Genomic DNA, 24,167 nt, shown 5'->3' on the forward strand with positions numbered 1-24,167 from the left:
GTCCAGACCTTATAAAACATTGAATACCAGCATATCAAAGGTTGTTTTTCTGCCCACACTTATAAAGATACGTCTCTACAGTATGTTCTAAAAGCCAATCAACGACAATCATCCTTTTCATTATCACCTCACTGTGCTAAGTCTGAATAATCTGAAAAGACTGAAATGATGTAAAATAAACCTCTCCTTGATGGAGAGACACTTTACACTTTTTTGACAAAGCTTTAATGTCAGCATTAAGTGCTGAGCCGCTGCCAGCTGGGAGCTGTTTATGCCCTTCTCTCCATTTGTTTCTTGGCTTTTTCTCCCACACATTATTAAATTAACATCTGTTGAAGTGTTTTTTGGAGAGGAAATGACTCTTGTTCTGTCACTCAGAGGAGATGGATCAATATCCAAATGTTTGGTGCAGAGTATGGGGGACGAGAGAAATGTACTTGATTGATGGCTGTAAGCAAATAGTTGCCATGATACCAAGTTAAGTGTTTGAAGCCTGCACAACATTTTCTGAGGCTTCACATATGGAGTAGTGCTCCAACCTTGACGTTGCCTTGGATGTGTGACTGACGGTTTATTAATTATCCAGTTGGACATGACACACTATATGTGCTGCAACTTGGAAGTGAAGCTGTGCTTGTGTAGAATAAGCAAGTTCAGCATACTTCCTCTGACCACTGTAAGAACTGCAGTCACGCATTTTAATGCGCACACACCGCTGTATACACTAGCTTTCAAGCTGAGGAAGACATTGTTTTAGCGTTTTTTTGCTGAACATATAAATGGACAGTTGAGATACTGCAGTGATGCAAGAGATTTTGCCAATTTTCTATAGAAGGTGAAACTGGGTCACCATTAGAGTCCAAACTGACCATAGCCACTGCCCTCCACACAGTTGCAAGCTACACTTTTTTCAAAAGCCATATTTCAAGCCTTTGGGGGTTGAGTGTCTGATACCAGATTTGAGTGTAGTATCACTTCACATATGTCTGACAGATTCCTACTGATACTGAGGATGCCTTGAGGTGAATTGTTTGAGTCCACACCAGGACCCTGAGAGTTTCAACTCTAGTTTTTAGCAGCGGTAGAGGGGTATTTGTAGAAGTTGATGCTCAGATTAGATACTCATCTAATAAATGTTTTAATAATCAGCATTCTCTCAGTAGCAGGCACACAGCTAATAATTAGGTCTCCCAGCTTTGCTTTATCTGCAAAACTTCTGTGAAATTATTCATTATATTTTGCAGAGTGAATAGCCGCTGGTTGTGATAAGTGATAAACAATCTTGAAAAGCAACTTTTGGATTTCTTTTCACAGCTAAATTAGGAACAGTGTTATGATGTTGTTGGCTCTCTAATCACTTGGGTAATGATAGCTTGCTGAAAAGAAGATATATGTTTTCCTAAAAGTGTTCCACATGAAGGCCTGGTCAGTGAAGCATTTATTTTGTGTTCATAGCATTTTCTGTCTTCATATAAATGCAAACAATTCAGCCTCCATAATAACTGGCTGTATTACATGTGGTTCTTCTAACCATCCCTGCTCGTAGTTGTACCTGATTTCTCGGCTATTCTGCTTGAGTTGCCGTGTTCCTCATTGTGCTGAAGGAGGTGTGATGAAAGATAAGGCAGGGGGAACCAGCTGTAAACACTTGTGCGAATGGAGACAGACCTGATAACAGTGGAGAGCAGCAGTGAGGAAATTGGAAGCGGGGGGGTAGTTACAAGGCCTCGAGAGCTTCAACACTGCAGAAATTACTGTTGCAGAGTGCAGAGGCTGTTTTCTGGATGATATAACATGCTTTAAAAAGCTTTAAAAGAGATGAATTGTTGTTCTGCTTGGCATGCTAATTCATAGTTTAGTTTCGTGTGTATGGCCGTGTGTGTCTGTGTTGGGGAGGGGAAGGTGGGCTGCATTCATGAGTCACAGTAGGAAGAGAGAGGACAGGCATGAATGTGTTGAGAGGTGTTATAAAGAAGGTATGGTAATTAGCACCACGGGTGAAGCATCGTTAATCCTCACCTAGTAATTAAAGCTCAAAGGTGTGATGCAGTGCCATGAGCGCACTGCCCTACTGCGGAAAAGGCTCACAAAACAGTCACTTCCTCTCACAACAAACCCAACAGATTGAACCCTAACATCTTGGGTCTGCAACCACTAATGCAATTACTGCGATCACAAATTAACACCTTGTGATAAGGTCATGTCTTTATTTTTTCACAAATCAAGCCACATCAAACCAGTGAGAACAGAGACTCATTGTTCTATGCGGAGACCATGACATCCAAATTACAGTGCTGCTATTGTATGTGAATAGTAACACCTGTTCCTTGATTATTATCCTTAGCCCTGAAGGACCGCCCACCACCCATCATCCGGCAGGGCCCGTCCAACCAAACGCAGGCGTTGGGAGGTGTGTCCCTACTGAGGTGTCAGGCGTCAGGGGACCCAGAGCCTACGGTCACCTGGAGAAAGAATGGGGTCAGTCTGCTTGGAAAGGACCCGCGGTTTTCCCTGCTGGAGCACGGCAGCCTTCAGATCCAGAATACCAGGGTGGGTGATCACAGTGATATACATAGGAGTTAGCATTGTACCCGTAGCATTATGTGGCACAACTACTAGACTACTAGTTATATAGTGAATTTAAGGACAACTCCAATTAATGCAATGTCTTATTTTTGTTAGCCTGGCATCACCAGAGTAGTTGGCAAATTTGTATTAGTCTGGCCTTCTCAAAGTATTTTGATTTCCAAGGACGCTGACCAGAATGCGTTAGGACACAATTGGATAGACCTGCAACTTATCAGAGTAATGAATTGTGATCCACATCCAATCGGACCAGTGAAACATGTGAGTTATTGTTGAGTCCAAGGGTTAGGGTTCCTGTTGGGGTTATGGTTGGTAAGGTAAGTTGGTCCAGTTTTAAGCATAAAAAAATGGCAGCCTGGTCACAAGAGATCTTGTATTTCAGCTAAAAAGTACACAGTTTTTTACACATTTATTTCTGAAAACCTACAGGTGAGAAATAGGCAATGCAGTTACAGAATCTTCATTCACATGCCACTGGAAAGCCCTAGACCCAATGAGAGCATCAAAAATGTGCAAATCTGGACCAGTAATGTCAGCCATCATATTAAACCCGGCAAATATTAGATAAATGGTTGTGATTGGCCCAATACGGACCAGAATGGATGTAAATCTGTCAGAATGGCAAGGGGACCAGACACATCTTCAAGAACAAATGAGCTTGGTGGAATCCTCTGGATCCCAGGCTGTATTCTTGTTGTTGCTACAATGAAGTCCAATTGAGAAGGTCAGTTAGACAAATTGATAGGTTGTAAACAAGCCTGTGTGTTTTAAACCTGTTTGTTGCCCTGTCAGAGTTTGTCTCAGGATCTCAAAAATGAACTTCCAATCTTATTATTACTGATAGAAATAATGGCCCAAACTACCAAAATCATGAAGTTTTAATAAGCCAGAATTATCAGTTAAGCTAACTGATTCTGAGCTTAAATGCGTGATAACAAGCATTCTGCTGAAGGACATAATCTTTAACCAAGATTCCCTGCTCTACCTGAGTTGTTCCGGCAATTGCAGCTTGTTTTTTTTGCAAGTTTCTCTTGGAATGGCTCCATCAGGACCTGAGGATTAATTAATAAAAACAAAGGATTGTTAATTGATCTTTAAGAGAATGTTTAACCCAGAATGGAAATAGTTGTTTTCCACTAAGCACCATATCAGTTGAAACACCTTTTAGATGTGTTCCTGAAAATAATCAAACTGTGCACACATTTCACATTCCTCTTACCTGCAGGTCTATACATAGATACAGTGCAATGAAACTGTTCTTCTTCAGGGGAAAGGACTCCTTCTGAAGTCTTGTTTGCACTGCACATCACATCCTTCTATTGCATGTTAAAAACAATAGAGATTCTCTTATCTGCCAGCTGATGTCAGCTGAATGTAATTCAAATGGACAAGTGCAGTCGGGTTGCTTTTAAAAGATGAATAGCTTGTATTGATTTTTATAAGTTGTTAAATGCTTCTATTTTATTCTGATTCTCAGAGGCCGCAGTTAGACTCAAGGACTCAAGGACAGGGACCTGTGAGAGGAGTCTTAACGGGGCTAATACAGTGGAGGAAGGGCAATATACAGTGTCCTGTCGCAGTGTCAAAGTGCTCTCTCCATGTCACTCTCACTTCTACTCTCTCTTGAGACTGATAGCTAGTCATCAGTGGCTCCTAAGGCATTGCTGTATAGAATAGATTGTGATATCACTTATTTCCTGTGTCAGCACTGATGATGATAATGTTGATGGCTCTGGGAATGGGGGGTGACTATTATTGGAGGAAATCAATTAAGAAAATTAATGTAAGCTCTTACTGGGCTCTTTTTTTTTCATTGGCCGGTGTTAAAGTTTCCACTCATCCACTCTCCGGCTTTTCTCGAGCCAAATGCAGGCCAGTGGAGGTTAATGCATTTTTACTGTACAACTAGCTGTGAACCTCCTTCAAAAGCCCAGACTGACGCAAGAGCTTGTAGAAACCATCAGGGATCAGAGCTACAAAAGCTATTGGATTCACTCTAACGCAGCAACACAGCACAGACTGAAAGCTGTATCGTTTGCAATGAGCAGAGGAAAACTTTATGGGTATTTGGTTTTGAGTGTTGAATTTGGTTTGTTTTACAACTATGAAATCAACCCAACTGTAAATGGGTCCCATATTGTAGAATGTGAGATTTCCATGTCTTTTTTTAATTATAAATTCCAGGTCCTGTATAAATACTGTGAGAGTATTAAAACTCTCAATCCATGGTGAAATGCACAAGTCCCGTTGTGCCCAGAGCTGATGCCAAGTGGATGGTACTTGCTCAGGCCTGTGTGAGCTGACCAATCAGAGCAGATTGGCCTTTTGGGCAGGGGGTTCTTAAACAGGTATTAAAACAGAGCATTCAGTCAGAGGGTGAATAGAGATGCTGCAGCAATGGATGGTATGAGAAAATGATGTGTTTTCTGACACGAAAGCATTAAACATTTTTTTTCCAAAATTAACTTATGAACCTGAAACTGAGCATAATGTGGGACTTTTAAATGGGAGCTTGTTTGAACATTAACGATAACATTATAATCTGTTTTCCTTAGCTGTCCGACTTCGGGTTGTACACCTGTGTTGCTACCAGCTCGAGTGGAGAAACATCCTGGAGTGCCTACTTGGATGTCAGAGGTCTGCTTCAGTAGAAATAACTCAACTGAACTATGAAAAATGAACGCAATTCTATGCATATCAAGCATAACATAGCTTTTGCAGGTATTCATTTTGTGTCTCTACTTTTTCTCCTTCATCAGACTCCACTGACCTCATAGACTTCATGTCTCACAATGCAACTGCCCTCCCAGGGCCGCCCTCCAAGCCTGAGGTCACGGATGTTACCAAGAGCAGTATCTCGTTGTCATGGGAACCGGGGCCAGAGGCCGGCTCCCCAGTGTCCTCCTATGTCATTGAGGCCTTTGGGTATGTCTGTGACCTATGGCCTCGAGCCACATTTAGTGACCCCGAACTTTTCATGGCAGTAACAGATGTGGGGTGTTTCTGTGGGCAATTCAATCAAGCTAGAACAGTTTCACACAGAATATTCAGGATGGTTTATCTCGTACAGTTTTACAAGAGAGAAGAATGTTCTGCTATTTAAATTTGAATGCTAATTATCTGGTTCACTTCAAGCAGAAAATGATTGGCATGTAAGAATTAGCTTTTTGCTTTCCTTAACAAATACTTGACTAAAAGGACTGCAAAGACATAGATGATTGTTATTCTAATTATTCTTTTTAATGATGACAGGAAGTATTTCAAAAGATTTCACAAATGAGTATGGCATGTCATCACTGTGTGACATGTGATTTTTGCTGTAGGAGCGTGCCTAGGTTATTTCTATAGAAATGAAAAGATTCTTCCTAATAAGTAAGAATTCATCATGCTCTTTCTACAGTCAGTCAGTGAGTAACAGCTGGCAGACGGTTGCAGACCATGTGAAGACCACCGAGTTCACAGTCAAGGACCTACGACCCAACACTGTCTACCTATTTATCATCAGGGCAGTCAATGCTCAAGGGCTCGGGGACCCCAGCCCCATGTCTGAGCCTGTCCGGACCCAAGGTACATAAATAAGAATGGATTGTAATGGCTTATAGTGAGAAGCATCACTGTTCCACTCTACATGCCTGCATTTCTTTCTCTCTCCAGACATCAGTCCCACTGCTCAGGGAGTGGACCATCGTCGCGTGCAGAAGGAGTTGGGCGATGTGGTGGTCAGCATGCATAACCCTGTGGTGCTTAGCTCCACTTCAGTGCAGGTCACGTGGACTGTGAGTACTTACAACATTTGCAAAATTGACAGTGGTTCATGGAAGTTGTGGTTCTTTTACCCTCAGAGCAGCAAACAACTCTCAAACAGCCATGTCTAAGCTCGTTTGAGAACTTTATACTTGGCATGTCGCTACGGTTTGGATTTGTTGGCACACACACAAAGTAAACACTGTGGGATTCATAGTCTGAACAGCTGGTGCTCCATCAATTTAGAATGGTTTGAGGTGATGCAGGAATCAAGACTAATGTTTCTATTCGGGAAAAATATATCACCATTAGGAGGTACATGTGTCACTTCTGGAGGGAGTTTGCAGTCAGCCCTTTATCTGGGAAATGTTATTTCTGTCTGTTGGCAAGGTGTCCCTATTGCCTGCTGCTGTAGGTTAATGACACACCTAGGATGGGCTTACACTAGTCTGTTATTTCATGCTTGTCAGTACGACAACCGTGTACTGTAATGCTGCCTGCAGACTGACACAGTGACAGGATAAACTTGTTTGGGGTCGATCTGAACCAGGCTCCATTCGCCAGAAAACATTCATTTATTACCCGATGTCAAGCAAAGGTTGCTGTATTAACGTTGTTTGTGTGCACTGTTGGATTTGGTCTGGAGTGTTTGTTGCCCTGTGGGAACAGTTGGACCAGCGTAAATATTTCAGTAAACTTTAATTGGACAATCTGTTACTAGCTAATGTTAGGTGGGAACACAGCCACAGACAGTTGCTTAGGTGTAACAATAACCCACATTCTAGATTTCATCTTTGACCCAAACATGGAGTACTTGGAGTACTTTTCAATACATATTGATTCTGAATATTTGAAATGGTTTCAGGACTCATTTTCTGCACTATCGATGAGCAGGTACCAGCTGCTCTTTCTCGCTCTCTCTTCATTAGGGCAGCAAGTCGACACACACACTCAGGGTTTACGCCAGTGTATTGTAAGACTGGAGGCATGCTGAGCCTAAGTGTCGTGGAGTCTTTTTCAAATGAATTTTTAAGTTGTTTTTCGAACTAAAAAATCCTCTTACAAATAACTCAGCGTGTAAGTCGTGTGCATAACATTACCAAGAGAGTGAGAAATGGAGAGCTGATGTGTGACCCTGAGGGTGTTGCAATGTTGCGATATTCACAATAGCCACAATATTAAAAGATCTACATCAGCAGATCAGCCTTGTGCATCTTCTGCTTATCAGTTCATCTGGTTGTCTTTTAACAAGTAATTGAGAGTGATTGTTCTTTTTGTACAATTGTTTTTTACAGTCATGGTTACAGACTCTCTCTCCACCTCCCTACACGTGTTTTTAGAGTAATGTGTTTGCCAAAAAAGACACAAAACACACAGTGAACAAAGTTAAAGATACATTTGATTGCCAGCATTTCTTTTTTTTTTCAAATTTCTATTGATATTGTGAGAATATTGTAATCATGAATTTGTTTGGCCCTGATAATCGTGTAGTGAAAACCTGGTACCCTGACAGCCCTGGTAGGAAGTTTGCAGTAACTTTACCTAGGTCAACGTAGCAGTGCAGTGTGTTTAGGCTGGTTGTTAGTGAATAAATGCCACAAGTCCACAAGACCCAAGCCAAACCATTTCTTGCTTCCTATCTGCCGATTAAAAGGGCTCTGTGGAACTTCCGTGCTGTCCTGGAAGCCATTTGTAAGTTTATATAAGCGGACTCCATTTCTAAACTAACAGTAGCTACTACGATCGGAGAGAGGCACTAGGACGCAGCACTCCAGAACATACATAAAGTCACATCCTTTGGACTTTCGCAGAAAATCCGAACTGAGTCCTTCACAAAGAAATCCACAGTCCAGCAGCAGAATCAAACAACTTAAACAACTATACATTTAAATTGTTAATGTCGTCTGCAGGTATATTTGTAAGATATACTGTATGTTTGCAGTTTCATGTTACAGAAACTTCATGCAAGATTTCGCCACTCTGTTTGACAGTCTTTATTCTTTCTGCAGCTCTCTTCTAAGACAGTGAGAAAGTGAACACAGGGGAGGGTAATTTATTTTGATACACGACTTCAAACATGTAAATTCTTTTTAGAAGTAAGAGAGAGAGAAGAAAAAGGGATCCATCCTAACATATTTGGACTGGTCTGATAATAAACAGCCACTTTATATCACTTGTAAAAGCATTTTCTTGCTTCTGTCCTTGTTAACAAGCCATTACTATGAGTTGTATCTGTTACATATTTTACCGCGCAAAGAGAAAAAAATTCAGTATTTTGATCCAGGACTCAGTGCTCATATTCTGCTGAAGGTCTCTGACTCAGGATTACTGTTCAGCTTTAGGAAACACACCACAACACTCTTCATGTGGTTTTCTTGTTTCTCTGCTGCTAATTAAACTGTATGATTAACTAAGCGTGCATTGTCTCTGACAGAGGACACAAACTGAATGCTGATCCAGAAGCTCCAAAGCAGTTCAGGCACAGATGTATGAAACCTCCCACATCATTACCATAAAGCATGTCTTCATCCCACTCTCTCTCCTTCTCCTCGTCTCTCAGGTGGAGAATCCATCCCAGTTTATTCAAGGCTACCGTGTCCTGTTCCGGCAGACGTCAGGTCTCCCCTCCCCAGGGCCATGGCAGATACAGGACTTGAAGGTTGCCTCCGAGAGGGACATAACTCTCTCTGGTCTCAAGAAAGGCATCGTCTATGAGATTAAAGTGCGGCCATACTTCAATGAGTTCCAGGGTGCAGACAGTGAATCCATGACAGCACGCACTATGGAAGAAGGTAAGCGACAAATTAATTCCCATTTCCCACCAAAAATCCATTTCTCAGCTTACTTTATGTTGCAAGAAATGTAAGATTCAGTTACTTATGCATGAGCAGACGCTCTTGTGTAAATGATTCTACCTACTTTTATATTTAGTTGCCGCTAGTAATGGCTTCATGGCTAGATAGTAATGGATAATGGCATTTCAAGTACACCCACCCACACACGCACAGTGCTGCAGTGCCATGTCCCCAGTGTGTGAAAACAGGTCTCCCAGACAGCGCAGTGGGGGTCTTTGACAAGCCTGTGCCTCTGTGGGTTGGTGGGCAAAGGGGGAGGGCAGGAACTGTCTCTTTTGACATAAGCTCAACTCTCTCACTGCTCCTCTGTGGACCCCTGCTGCCATGTCTCCGTCACACACCAAGCAGACCTGCGTGATATGATTCGCCTTAACCAACACACACACACACACACACAGTCTCAATCTCCAATGAGTTTTATTAGTGATAACACTTTTCCTCCTGCCCTGCAGGTCAATTGATCAGCTGATTGCTAACGGTAGCTGAAGGGTTATTACATTCAAATTTTGTCTTGAAATTTGGCTCCCTCCAGATTTTCTCTTTAGTTTGTGATCATTTGAGAAGTGGTGAAATGATAACAATCTGTCAGATTCCCTGCATTTATATGACTTCAAACCTGGAACACAATAGCATAATATTATCCCATCATTTGAGCTTCCCACCCTGAACGTGACATCAGAGGAAAACGGCCGCCGTGTAGATAAGGTCTGGATGACGGTAACGGATGCATCTCCGTAACAACTGAGCAAACTCCCTCCACAGATGAGGAACATGTGCTAAGGTTGAAAGCTCAGAAAAAAGCTAGTCAGCGGCGCCAGAATTAAGATTGTTTTGTCAGACTTGTGTTTCCGATGGCAAGAATGAAATTGCATGCTTGCACAAAAAAGTTGTGTTTTGTTCACTGATTAGGCAGACATTTTCATGTAGTTTCAACTGCTGCATCAGCTGGACTGTGTGGAACATGGCCTCTACTGGGAGCAAGTCATGCTGGGGTCATTAATGCATCTTCCTCCCAGTAGGAAGATATGGACTCTGAACAGGCTATGGACAGGGGATAGAGCTGGTGGAGGAACAGAGAAACTCACCTCACCGTAGCCCAATTAAAATGGTCACACAGGATTGCCAGAGGTCTTTGCGGACTGGTGCACAGTTTTCTAGTTACTTGGATCCTGGAAACAAGGCATCATGGTTGAGGAAAAATTGGCTTGATCTACAGATTACTCTAGAGCCCTGAAATGTGCTGATGTGCAGAATTACAAGAGAAAACATTGGATATCCATCAAAGGCAGGTTTGGAAGGTGCCCTAGCAGAGGGCGTCTTTGGGGCCTCGGAGGTCAAAACAGCTGATGTGTCCCACTGCATACGGGGGCAAATTGTGTGTTAAGATTAATGATCCTCACAACCCTGCACTGAGTTGTCGCTGAGAGCGATGTGGCCAGAGGCAGTAGGCTGTTTGACGTCACCATCATCACTGTCATCCATAGGATCCTAGTAGTGCTGATGGCAAATCAGAGGAAATGCTATGGTGTGCTAAAGTCCCAGGCAGATATAGCTGTTAAGATGATACACTGATATTATGAGAGGACAGCAGGAGGGTCAGTGAAGAGACAAGACAAGGCCATCCCGTGCAGAACAGTGCTCCCTGATCCTACTAGATATACATTTACATTACACGTTTGTCATATACGGACAGGTATGTTGACACGAAAATGTTTACTAATTCATGAATGAATTAGCTTAATTGATGCACTCATTTGCATTACAGGTTATGTCTACCACTTTATACCCTGTATACTGGGACATTAAGCAGCTTAAGTGCCTTTTTTTAATTGCACAGCTGTGAGTAAAAAACGAAAATGTTCCCTCAGTCACTGGAAGCATTAATTGCTCAAAATTACTCTCCAGCTACTGTGTTCATCAGTCCAAATATCAGTATTAGTCACATTATTAAGAGCATGCTCTTTGACCTTTTTCTGCTGTTGTGACCATTTATTGTAATGTTATCCTGAGTCATTACTGGTATTGTAGCCATTATTCATCCTCTGGGATTGTTCTCGTACATGCGGAAATTGCAGAACTACACTTAATGGTTCCTGTCTTCTCCTGATGTAAACCTCTGACTGACTGGGCAAGCTCCATCAGTTTGCTGAAACAGCAACACTGGAATGACATTTGGAAATGTGGAGCTTGCACGGTTGATAATGCTTTCACAATAGCTTCCGAAAAATATGTATTTATAGTTACTTATATTTAAATCTCCTCTTTTCCATCGAGATTTCTGTCAGTCTCCTCTCCCATTTTGCTGTCGTCCTATTTTCTTTATTGTTCATTCCACTCATTTACACAAACACTGTGTAACAGTTGCTGATATTCTATGCTTACAGCTGTCTATTGGGAATTGTATGAAGCAGCTATGAAGAGGTAATCGGGATGTACATTCACTGCTTTCTTGCTGGGACTGTTTGCAGCAGCGAGCACTATTCATGACAGTGTTTTGACAAAAGGAAGTTAAAAATCTTTGAAATAATAACTAAAATGCCATATAACCCCAAGTGATTATGAGATTTAACTGCCAATACTGATATTAGTTGTGTTTTTTTGAAAGGTATTTGAAAAAAACTGCAGACAGCTAGCTTCTGGCCCAAACCCACCAATTGTGGTGACATTCCAGCTGTCTAGCTTTGCCACAATTGAACATTTAGTTATTTCAAACCATAGCTATTATTCTGTGTCCATGTGCTCGTGCAAAAGTCCAACATCTGGATATTGCAGCTCGGCTACTGAACGGCTTTGTGTCCATGTACTAGTTTGGTCAGGAAATTGAATCAAAAAGACAAATGTTGAATAAACTGTTCCTGGCTGAGGTTCCGTTAACTCGAGAAGGCTCCAACATGGGTGGCAGCCCACTGGATGTTTTTGTTTGTTTTTTTCCATCAACAGATTTGTGATGATGATGATTTAATTTTGTGAAATTTGGACGACAAAAACTGATGGATTGCTCGAAATTATGAGCCAAGGAGCCACATAGAAGGTCTTGTTTTTTTCAGAATTTTGATTGGAAATCCCAGATGATTTAGAGTTGACTTCCTTCCACTTCAGTCCACTTGCATTTTAACTGGTTAATGTTTGTTTGCAAAGAGTTAAGATTATTGTGTCCTTGCCAAATGGTATGTCAGCATTGATGCTGTTTATCAGAAGAGTCTGTTTATCAGAAGAGCCCCCCCCCATACCCAGTGTCCTCTGATTGATCAGCTCACACATGCTTGACCCAGCACCGCTAACAACAACAATAACAGAGCAGCTGTGCTAAATCAATTCTTATGTGTCAAGCTAGCCGCAAGGCATAAATTATACAAATGTGTGACTCTGTAGCGTAGTGTGATGTCACAAAGTCACGGAAGTAAAGGCAAGACTAATGACGAGGCGTTTCAGGAGCAGTGTTTTCTGTGGGCGAGAGGAGCTTCTGCTGGTGTGGACTTTCAAGATCTTTTACATACACAAGAACACACTGAAGGAAATGAAAAAGAAAAATAAGTCTCCTTTAAAATGATTTGTGTCCATGCCAGATGGTACGGTAAGACATCAGAAGTGTAGGGTCATTTCTTTTATATTTGGTTAGCCTGTTATTAATAAGTCATTTACTTTCCAAGCAGTCTAGTTGTCACTATACTGTGATAGTACATCTGTGCAAGTTGGTTTAACAGCAATTACATCAGAAAGTCAATACAGTTTAAATGGCTGAATATAGATATCCTCAAACTGGGTTGAGTCGATTTGTTAAATGTAATAGAAATAGACGGCTTCTCAAATGGCAGATTTAATTCCTTTGTGCTGGCAGGCTGTCAGATATTTTGCCGACATGCCATATCTGTTTAGAGCCTCTCTTTTAAGCACGAGTTAAATCACACAGGGTTTGTTTCATCTTTCCAGTTCAAAAAAATCTTTGGTTTTGCTTTTATTTACTTTAAGAGTGACTGAGCCAGATGTCCAGATGTCACATAGACGGCAGAGGTCAGTCTCAAGACTGGCACAGGCTTTATTACTCCGATCTACCAGTACAAGCACTGTGCACTCTCCACTCTGCACCGACACACCGTGGTCATGTTCATCGCATTTCTCTCCAGCAATTCACTGAACCAATCCCATCTGGAGACTTTAAGTCACAGTAACCATGTTGCTCTCTGGCCAGGTGGCAAACAAGACAAAACCGTCATAGCCCACCTGCTCTGGCCTCTCTGCACCGGTGTGGCATTCAGAGCCTTGCTTACATTACACTGCAGATAGCATTATTATTTTGTAGCTCCTTAATTGGGTTCAGAGTAGTTATTTCATCCACTCAGTCAGAACATAATGATGGTTTTAATGGGAATCATGAGAAAGTACGCACTCAGAGCAGTCATGTAGTCTGTTCAGTAAGAGATGATGATTTGCTCAGTTGCGTAGACATGGTGTTTGCCTCCTGCTGCCTGCAGTCTCTTTAAATGGCCGATCTGTCCGCGCAGGTTATCAGACGGGCCTGGTACATTTAAAATGACCCATTACGGAGGAGCTTTAAATTTGGCAACGTGAAGCATAGCGCCACATTTCTGTTGACAAACCATCTCAGCATCCTCATTATGGGACATGGACATTGACCGTTTTGATTCAGATGAGATATGCAAAATGAGATACAGCTACTTTGGAAGCCTTTACACGTGGCCTTAATGGTTCTAATCCATTATGGAAGTGATGTCAGCTACTGAGCTCAGCCATTTTTTCTTGGCAGAGGAAATTCCACTCATATCTAAGCTTGCTCATCTGCTTGGAACGGCTATCATTTGTGAGATTAGTTAAGTACAATTTGGACTTGGTCTATACGTTATGATGCCAGTAAGATAACAGAATCTTAAACTCTGGAAATATAATGGAAGAATGGTGTATTTTTCAAGTCCCAGTACTTCCAAGTTATACAAAAAAAATCCTACCGTTAATATTGAGAAATTGAGATGAAGTGCTCTGGTAGCCATCTGCCACGCTGGCTTAGAAAATACCTTGTTGTATAGCGTGCTGTATGAATATGAAGTGAGGTAGTGAGTGAGACAAATCCTTTTTTCACATGATAAAAAAACAGGAGATGTTCACTTTTCTGTTAAAAACAATATTCTGAATTATTTTACTCCTTTGTCTTATGTATCGCCTTTGTTTCTTTAATCTTTTAACCCCCCTCTGACCCATCAGCACCCGGCGCGCCTCCGCAGCAAGTGACAGTGTTGACAGTCGGGAGCCATAACAGCACATCCATCAGCGTGTCATGGGACCCACCTCCCTCCGACCAACAGAACGGCATCATCCAGGAGTACAAGGTAGGATCAAACTCTTGCACCTGATACACTGAAACAAACTGAATATTTTAGTAATGAACTGTACAACCTGACAATGAATTCTCTCTGGCGTGTCTGTCTTTGTCAGATCTGGTGTTTGGCCAACGAAACCCGCTTTCATGTCAATAAGTCTGTGGACGCAACCATCCGTTCCGTGGTGGTTGGGGGCCTGCAGGCTGGAGTGCAGTACCGCGTGGAGGTGGCTGCGGGCACCAGCGCAGGGGTGGGGGTCAAGAGCAAACCCCAGCTCATCATTTTAGGTAATCCACTCTCACACACACCGAACCTTGAGTCAAATGAAATGACCTCATAATGGGGGACCTGGGTCTCCATCACAGATTGGGGGGGTCTAAGAAAAATGATTTATCAATTTATTGCACTTGAAGAAAGAAGATTGCGCTTTACAACGCAGACGTCTACTGAGAAATCAATAGCGTTTCATTAAGTGTAGTGTCTGGTAACACTGTGCCAAGTACTGTTAGCCATATCAATAATCCTCTTCAATATGTGGGCAGCTGGCGCTAACAAAGTAGACAGTGTTTTTGTAGGAGCTTATCAGACTATCACATCTTATCAAATAGCTAAAGGATGCCCAGAGTATATAAGCCCAGAATCAATATCGGAGCCCAGGCCAGATGCTCTTCATCTGTGACTTTTGACTGATATATAATAACACCCTTAACGCGCTGGGGAAAGGGAAACACAGGCCTGTGGACTGGGGCTTAATGATGGGGGGGTGCTGTGGGGTGTTCCTGCAGGAGACTGTGAATCTAATTTCACAGCACAGTAGCCACAACAGAAAATCAAACTCTGTCAGAGCTGCTCTGTCAATCTCGTGTCTTGCAGCTCAAGTTGATAAGTGCACTGCTGAATTGATTTACTCTGCCTACATATTGGATATACTGATGCTGGTTTTTTTTGGGTTTTTTTTGCTTGTAACACAGTTGCACCCTCATCTTTTGTCTGTTCCTGTGGTCCACATGTCTTTGTGTTTGATATATGCTGTCTTGATTCACTTCAAAATCCATTATTTGAGCTGAACAATTGATCTTTTGCTTTTTGTTAGTTATCCCTTTTCCCTTAACTGAGCCCTAGGTGAGTAATCCCATAAAATGAACCCGTAGACGCACTTAGACAAATACCCTGGTAATTGTTTTTTTGGTTTTATTAGTTTTTTTATTCACATTGTCCTCTTTTGTCACATTTTTTATTCATTTTGGGGTTTTTCTCTTTGTTTGTTTGGTTCACATTTAAGACATGTTCTGTACCACAATGGAGATGGAATTGATTTTCGGCTTTATTTATTTTTTATTCCAAATGATTTTCATTCATAACAACTATTGAAATATAATCATTTGTTCATCCTGATGTAGTGAAATTGACATTCAGCCATTCACTTGTCTCTCTCCTGTGTGTGCGGGTGCCCCCAGGTGCAGAGCTGAGGGACATAATGACGGGATCGGAGGGCAACAATAGCATCTCAGACGTGGTGAAGCAGCCGGCCTTCATTGCTGGTTTGGGAGGGGCCTGCTGGATTGTCCTCATGGGCTTCAGTGCCTGGCTGTACTGGAGGAGAAAAAAGAGGAAGGGACTCAGCAACTATGCAGGTAAAAAAAAATCAATTTACATGGTTCTGCATCGACACAGAATCTCAAAGCACGCTAGGTCTCTCCCTCCAATGAAAACTGATGTCATCACAGATGCGACTCCATTTGAGCTGGCTAAAATGCAGAACAAAGGAAATATATTCAGCGCAGATGGAAATAGGCCCTATTGACTTTAATTCACTGTGCACTGATGTGCATCAACTGTGCTGAGTTCCATCAGCACCGCACCTCAACATTCATGCGAGATAAGTAATTTAACATCCCCTTCCATTATCAGACCATGGCTGGTGTTGTTTGCACATTAACACGAGGCGCGTCTAGGTTTACGTCTGAAATATTCGTATCCCTCTGTGAGTCAAGCATATAGCCTTGTGCCATTATCATAATGTGTATTGGAGCTTTCATAGTAGTGACTTGGGGAGGAGAGTGCTGTGATTTCCTAATTCAATAGGGATTTACATGATTGAGTGCTGCTTCTCTGATCCCTTCTCTCAAAACAAATTGAAGAGTTTAATTCCAAAACACCGCATTTCCATGTTTAGAGAAAAAATATTGCAAATTCTCACAGGAATGGTTCAAATATAAAATATCATATGATTTCCTTGAACTAACTTCAGTTATATTACAGTTATATCAAACACTTGAAGGCAGCGTTACCTGTTCTTTGCTTTGTTTTGAAGTGTCGCATTTGTCAGATAAGAAATTAATTTCAGAATAAACCTCTCATTCCTCTCTCCAATTTGTAGAATTGAAGTAATAATTCAATAAATTGATGCAGACGCCCCAGGGCAAAGGGGGTCAAATGTGTCACCTTCATTTGAACTTTATCCCTCAGGGCAATCAGCATAATTCAGAAACTGCTACTGGCACGCAGTAGTTGGATTCATTACTACCCGCGAGTTTCATTAAAATGCGATCGGTGCTGACATACCGCCAGTGATAAATGTACAAACAAAGCAAAGATGAAAGGCCTCGGTTCTCATTTCCACACCTGATTTCATGAATGTTTTGTTTGTTTCATATGGCTGCATCTTTTTGATTTTAAAGGAGACATATTATGCTCATTTTCAGGTTCGTAGCTTTATTTTGGGTTGCTACTAGAAAGCTTTAGTGCTCAAAAAACACATCAGTTTTCTCATACTATCTGAAACGCTCTGTTTTAGCTCCTGTCTCTTTAAAGCCCCCCCTCCAAAATAGCCAGTCTGCTATGATTGGTCAGCTCACACACGCCTGACCCAGCACCGCTAGTAACACCAGAATAGCTGTGCTAAATCTTTTCTTACATGCCAAACTAGCCTCTATGCATAAATTATACAAATGCGTGACATGGTGACGTAGTGTGATGTAAAGTCGGGACTACTGATGAGGTGTTTCAGGAGCAGTGTTTTCTGTGGGAGAAAGGAGCTTCTGTAGGTGTGGACTTTGACCTTTTTAACATTCAAGACCTTTTAATTGCACATACATATAAAAATGAGAAAATGAAAAGGCATAATAGGTCTCCTTTCATATGTTTTCATCATGACACGTGCTGCCTTCTAAACAATTTCCCTGTCTTTTGAATTGCAGTTCAGTCCTTCACCTTCACTCGTGCAGGTATGTCTCTGCATTCGTGCATTATAGTATACTGAAATATCTGCCTACCTGCCTGCCTCTTGACAGCAGTAATGGATCAGTCGTTCAAATTGATGGTGGTACATTTTTAGACAGAATAATTGTAATGGAATGCTTTTCCTCTGTCCTCCCTCTTTTCTCTCCAAGTTACATTCCAAAGAGACAGAGGCCTGATCAGAAATGGAAGGTGAGAATGTAAATTAACTTTTTAAAAACCAAGAAACCCTACCGTAGAGCCTGACATTTGACACATGACTGCCACGCAATGTAGTGTGGGGTCTGACACGAGCCTATTGTATAACCTGTAATGAAGAGTTCTTTCATGATGAATGCAATTTGCATACACGTTCCAATACTACCCCCCACCCCCTCGCCTGCTCATATCAGTGTATGATTTGCACTGATGTACACTTGATGAAATCATTAATCACTCCTTTGAAGTGAGTGCTACCAATTAATGCAGGTGGGCCGCTGTTTTTGTTCACTGGCTCCCGCTCGGTTCATGTGAGGTTGTTGGCAGAGCGAGAGGTCGTGGGAGGAGGGGAGAGGTGATGAATGTTGCTGCTTAAAAAGGTTGGCGTACAGTATTCTGTGATGGCTCGTGTGTGGGGACGCAACAACAAAGCTTTGGACCTTGAGACTCCACTCGGTGGCCATGAGAATCTCCGGCCTGCTCCAAAACGCCCAAGTGCAGCCGTCCTTTGTAGCCACTGAATTTCAAAGTGTGCAGAAACGACAAGGGAAAATGGCAAATTTTGCTTTGCAAAAAGAGAAAAGGGATCGCCTTTTTTATTCCTATTCATTCCCTCGTTCCTTTTTGTCACACCTAAACAAGCAGATAAGCCCAGGGCTAGAACAAATGATGCAAATAATGGACTAAAAATAAACAGTTTCTTGCCTAACTCCTCTGTGTGCATGAGCGTTCTTCTTCCAACTCACATACGCGCCATTGTGTTGCTGTTGGCACGTGTTTCTAAGTAAATGTATGTAAATGCATGTGTGTGCGTATTTATTTTAAAATGGAAATTATTGACGTAATTGTTTGAACACCTTTGAGCCATCACCAAGTCAGCTGTGAACAATTCCCTTGACACATTCAGGCTCAGTTGAAAAATTCACTGTGTGGCTGCACATTAGGTAAACATATGCCAACAGGATGCATGAGGCACGTGAATGTTGTGCCATTTTTACAGCAGCTGATACGAAGAGGTTGTAAATTGCTTTTTTTTCCCTCCGTGAATTGCTGCCCACAACTTTCCTACCTTGAAGTCAAAGCCTGTATTCATGACCGTTGTATTTCACTAAGACAAAATGACACGGTAGCTTTTCCTAAACCACCTAATGGGCTTTTGCTGTCTCTGTTGCTATGGAGACAGTGCACCAGGGTAGCTGATCTGCCAGAGGCTGTCCATGATTCTCAATTTAAAATGTAAATTTCTGTTGTGCTAAGGCTCTAAAGTGGATTTAGTGTGTATTTAGGCCTGCCTTGTATCTCCGGGGAGAGTTAGGGGTGGTGGAGTTAAGGGGAGGCAGAAGTCTGATTTATAGACTTGCCATTTTATGTCTCTCTGTTGTTTATTGTCGCCTGTGCGCTGAGCTGCTCCACGGGCGAGAATATGCTGAATGAGTTTTCACATCAATTTGTTGTTGATGCAGCAGGGAGAAAATGAGCGATAGTGTTACGATGCAGGCTGGATGTTTAACCATGTCAACGGCTCTCTGTCTCACCTCTCTTTGTCTCTCAGCCGGCCAGGGCTGCTGAAAGCTGGTGACCCAGGCCTCCCCTGGTTGGCTGACTCCTGGCCCTCCACGAGCCTCCCAGCTAACGGCGGCTTAGGGAGTCCGAAGGGCAGCAGCAACTTTGGCCGGGGAGGTAAGAAACATAAACAGGCTGGGGTGATGGAAAATAAAGCTTTAGCGTAGCCTGGTCAGACACTTTTGATGCTCATCCATTGGGAAGCACAGTGACAGGACGTAACACACACACAAACACACACACACACACAAATTAAAAGAGCCTTTGAGGGCTTTGCTTTACTAATGTGATTTGACAAGCCTGATATTTGGCTTAAGTTGTGGTATTTGCATATACTTTTTCCCTGTCGTTCTTTCTGATGCCCTGCCATTGTGTATTTTTTCAAGTTTGTATGAGATAAATAGTTCAAGTATGTGTATGTGTTGTGTATTTGTGTGTTTGCATGTTCCCTCAGCCCATTGGAACCCCGATGAGCTGCAGGCTTTATGTGTGCAAGACAGTAGAGCTGAAGGTTAGCGCTGTTTGAATATCCCTCTTGTGAACACTCCACCGGGCTCCCACAGCGTGTTGCATGCTAATTATGGTTGTAGATAATCACTTTCATTTATATCAAGTCCATTTGAGACCTGTATTTAACTAATACAGAGTGCCAGAGCAGCAGGGAGTGTTAATGACCTTAAAGATCGTTAACTTCATGCCAGCGCATCTCTCCATGATCCCTTCTCCCTTTTCCCTCCCCCGTTCCGTCACTATCCTCTCTCATCGCAGATGTTTTGCCGTCCGCTGCGGTGGAGAAGACGGGCACCATGCTGTCTGATGGTGCCATCTACAGCAGTATTGACTTCATGGGGAAGGCAGGCTACAGCAGCCCAGCGCGAGGCAGTCAGCCCACTCCCTACGCCACCACTCAGATACTCCAGTCCAACAGCTTCCACGAGCTGGCTGTGGACCGGCCAGATCCCCGCTGGAAGGCGTCTCTCCAAGCCCAGCAGGAGATAGCAAACCTGGGCTACTCGCTAACTGACAGACGCCCTGGCAGTGGTACGAGCCGTGATGAAAATAGACCTCAATTCTGTTTTTGTATTTTTGTGTGATGTTTGCACTCATGTGAACGTATCTTGTGTGTCTGTGGGCTGCAGCAGTGCTTGAATGCCCAGTTAAAGCAAAATTTTGCCAAAAAAAATTTCAGGTAGGAGGAAAAATACTACAAAGGGGTTGGAAAATAAGAGCAAAATAAAAGAGTTAATTTATTTACATATTCACTGAAAACGGACCCTTAGGATAATGTTCTTAATTACTCTTCTATCTTCATCACAATTCTACCCTGAGAGCTTATCTAGCCCAGAAATGTCACACAATCATGACGCATTTCTTTGGGTGAACTTGATTAGCAGAGGCAGAAAAATCCCTCAGTGTTCAGTGTTATTTATGCAGCGTATATACATTTAGTGAAGTCATGGAGGCATTTCTGTCTGCACAATAGGCTGTGTGCTAGAGCTAAATGTCAGAGATAAAGTAGAGCAAGTGCGGAAGCTGTACGAAAGCAACTTAAAGTGGTTTGCCGCAGGTTTTGATGCCTCTTTAAGAAATGTCAACATTTAGAAAAAGTCCTAATGCGCTGTCAGCACACAAAAAGGAGAAATAATGAACACTGGGTGGGAGACGGTTCTAAAAACGTTCAGATAGCAGAGACAGATAGAAGATAGCTTTAAGGGCAGTGTGTGTAAATTCAGTGTAGAATAATGTTTGTGTGTAAAGCGTACAGGGATTTCTTAGTATCGTGTAGAGAAGACTTAACTTCCCTCGCTCTTTGCCTACCCCCAGGTGCAAAGGTTGGGAAGAAAAAGAAGGTGAAGGGTGGAACAAAGGCCTCTAAATCAAATGGGACATGTTGGGCTAACATGCCCCTGCCTCCACCACCCATGCACCCTCTCCCTGGTACCGAGGTTGACCTTGACCGTTACCCTCAGGAAAACCACGGAGGAGGGTAAGATACATTCATATCTCATCAATCTCGGCCCCGGAAGAGATGCACACAAACACAAAAGCACACGTCGAGAGAAGAAACACATGGAAACACAGAGGTCACAATATCCTGCACCTGTGGCCAGACTCTGTGTGTGTTTGTGTGTTTTTCTATCGAAGAGCTTGGTCAAGAGCCTCAGTTCACATAACGCTTCAATAGACCTCCAGCTGCCTACTTTCCTAATATAGAAAAACAGACTAATATTAAATTGCCAGTGGAAGAAAAACATTCAATTTAGATTAGAGTAAGATCAGTCAAGGATCAGTTTGGTCAGATTTTTCTTATCTTTATCATAAAATGATCGTAAGAATTGTAAGTGATAAGAACATTTTTTGTATTTTTAGATCCTTACATATATCCTGTTGTCTTCAACCTAAATGCAGTCAGGCAATGTGACGATTAATTCAGAATCATTTTGCCCAAATGCCAGATATGACAGCAACAGTTGGGCCCCGCCTATGTCTGTCCAGACCTACCGCCACCAGAATCTGGACAACGGGGTGGAGGAGGAGAGGGGTCCCACTCCTCCCCTGAGAGGTAGATCCTCCTCGCCAGCAGCAGCTCCCTTCGGACAGCCCTCATCTTCCTCCCTTAGCTCTGCCCACCACGAGGAAATGCAATCCATTTTACAAGCCCACTTGGATGAGCTGACCAGAGCTTACCAATATGAGGTGGCCAAGCAGGCATGGTAAGGATCTTTTAAAGCAATATTATGTAACTTTTTCCCTTAAAGGTGGATTATGTAAGAATCTTAGTTAAAAGATTAACAACATTTTTTAACTTATGAAGAAATAATAGTTTTGACGTTATGTCAAAGATATCTATGTATTGTGTTACAGAGATATCTATTGAAGTTAGCATGCTAAGCAGCTAGCCCCAGCCTGTCCTTTCTCATAAAACCGCTTCGAGCTTCCAGTCCAGACTGCTTACTGCCAGGCGAACAAAGCTAACTAGCTAACGGCAGCTACAGTTGAGTAGGAATTCAAGAGGTGGCTTGAACAAGCGGTTGATTCCCAATTTGTGAATCAACCGCTTGTTCATGCACTATGCGACTTGGGTTCAATCTCAGATGAGAAGCGCCTTACACTTGATAGCACTTTGTCACACACCACCAACTATATCAGTGAAAAAAGTGATATTTTATGGAGAAAACGTCTTCCAGCAGATCTTCCTCAACAATCAGTGATTTACGACGTTTCCTGATGGACAGTAAGCGCTACTTGTTGCTTAAGTAACCACTTACTGCTGTTTACTGTAGCTGCTGTTTGCTAGTTAGCTCAGTTAGCCGTGCAACTAGCAGACTCTGGTCAGGCTAGACTGGGAGCATGAAGCATCAGGGGATTGTTGGTGTTTGCACCACTAGCTTTGTGCTATTACTAGCTGGCTTGCTGTGTCTTGTGTTTTTGCTCTTGCTCTATGTTTGTTAGCAATTTGTTGACTCACTTTTTGATCAGAGATAATGTCATAAAAACGCACATATATAGCTGTCCATATTTACACTAGTGTAAAGTGTTGGGCGAGTTACTTCCAAAATTTTAGGTATTACATATAACTAGTTACTTTCATTTGAAAGTATTAAGTTACCTGACAGTATTTCTGTCTGTGGAGAGCAATGCGTTACTGATACATAACAGCTATGCATTATAAAATGGAAGAGGGTAATATTGTTTCATAGCGGGTAATCAAAGCACAGAAGCTCAAGCTTATTGCTTTTCATTACAAATCCAGTAGTTGGTCATATTGTATAGCCTAATTAAGGCTCTCTCTCTCTCTCTCTCTCTCCGTTCATGCGTTCACATGCCGTGGATTAAAATCATCTGCTTATATTTCAATATTGTGATGATGATATATAACAAGTATATAGCCTAGACCTTTTAAATAAACAAACAGCCATGTGCAGGCAGACAAAGGATCAAGCTGATTAATAATGAATCTGGAAAGATAATGATTGTTGTCCTCAAAGTAATGGCAGTATACCTATATACATATTTTGTGGTGTGGATAAAACATCAATAAATGGTGGTAGTGTATTGGCAATAGGGTGGTAATGCATTGCTGGATGTAGTAACTGTACCCCCAACACTGAATTGCAATCTGAGCCTGTGGAGGTGTCACATTGCAAAAATGAACAATTCTTGCCTGATGTTGCTTTAAAGCTCCAGTTAACTAGTTTTTAAGACCTTCCTTCTATAATTTGATGTCTTTTCTGGTTATACTGTGTGTATGCATCACGATTTTGCTCAAATACATTTGCGTGGCAGAGTAGGAGAGATACCTGTAATTTTATTCATTTCATTCTGTTGATAGTTTGGGTTTTGCATATCAATGACCGATGTTTGAGCATCTTATAATGCTGGTATTTACATGTGTCACCCCCCAACCTGCAGTCTATGTTTCTTGCAAGCGATAAAAACAGCTCTCCATTGATTACACCTTTGATGGAGCATTGGAAAACTTGACAAGTCAGTGGCGACACGTGTTGGAGGGTAATGACTGGGTTTAGTCTAACATGCTGTTCTGACATCAGTAAATAGAGTTGGTAATTATGCATGCATCTCCTCTATGGCGGGATGTGAGCCATCACGGAGGACAGCTGTGGGGGAGATAACAGGCATGTTGGTG

At 42.2% G+C, this 24,167-nt stretch overlaps 1 protein-coding gene across 2 annotated transcripts in view; it reads left to right on the plus strand.

Moving 5' to 3' along the window:
* The window catches only part of LOC141007716 (roundabout homolog 2-like), an 84,295-nt gene that overhangs the window by 54,337 nt on the left and 5,791 nt on the right, over positions 1 to 24,167 (plus strand). For both annotated transcript variants that reach the window (XM_073480103.1, XM_073480104.1), the window contains 16 exons: positions 2,345 to 2,550; positions 5,142 to 5,223; positions 5,346 to 5,511; positions 5,987 to 6,153; positions 6,241 to 6,362; positions 8,891 to 9,122; positions 14,403 to 14,527; positions 14,634 to 14,805; positions 15,976 to 16,152; positions 17,719 to 17,745; positions 17,911 to 17,950; positions 19,509 to 19,636; positions 19,974 to 20,030; positions 20,288 to 20,560; positions 21,344 to 21,506; positions 21,976 to 22,233. In XM_073480103.1, the coding sequence (XP_073336204.1) occupies positions 2,345 to 2,550; positions 5,142 to 5,223; positions 5,346 to 5,511; positions 5,987 to 6,153; positions 6,241 to 6,362; positions 8,891 to 9,122; positions 14,403 to 14,527; positions 14,634 to 14,805; positions 15,976 to 16,152; positions 17,719 to 17,745; positions 17,911 to 17,950; positions 19,509 to 19,636; positions 19,974 to 20,030; positions 20,288 to 20,560; positions 21,344 to 21,506; positions 21,976 to 22,233 (2,395 nt within the window). The remainder of the gene's footprint in view (positions 1 to 2,344; positions 2,551 to 5,141; positions 5,224 to 5,345; positions 5,512 to 5,986; positions 6,154 to 6,240; positions 6,363 to 8,890; positions 9,123 to 14,402; positions 14,528 to 14,633; positions 14,806 to 15,975; positions 16,153 to 17,718; positions 17,746 to 17,910; positions 17,951 to 19,508; positions 19,637 to 19,973; positions 20,031 to 20,287; positions 20,561 to 21,343; positions 21,507 to 21,975; positions 22,234 to 24,167) is intronic.

Source organism: Pagrus major, chromosome 13 (assembly GCF_040436345.1).
Source record: "Pagrus major chromosome 13, Pma_NU_1.0".
NCBI lineage: Eukaryota > Metazoa > Chordata > Actinopteri > Spariformes > Sparidae > Pagrus > Pagrus major.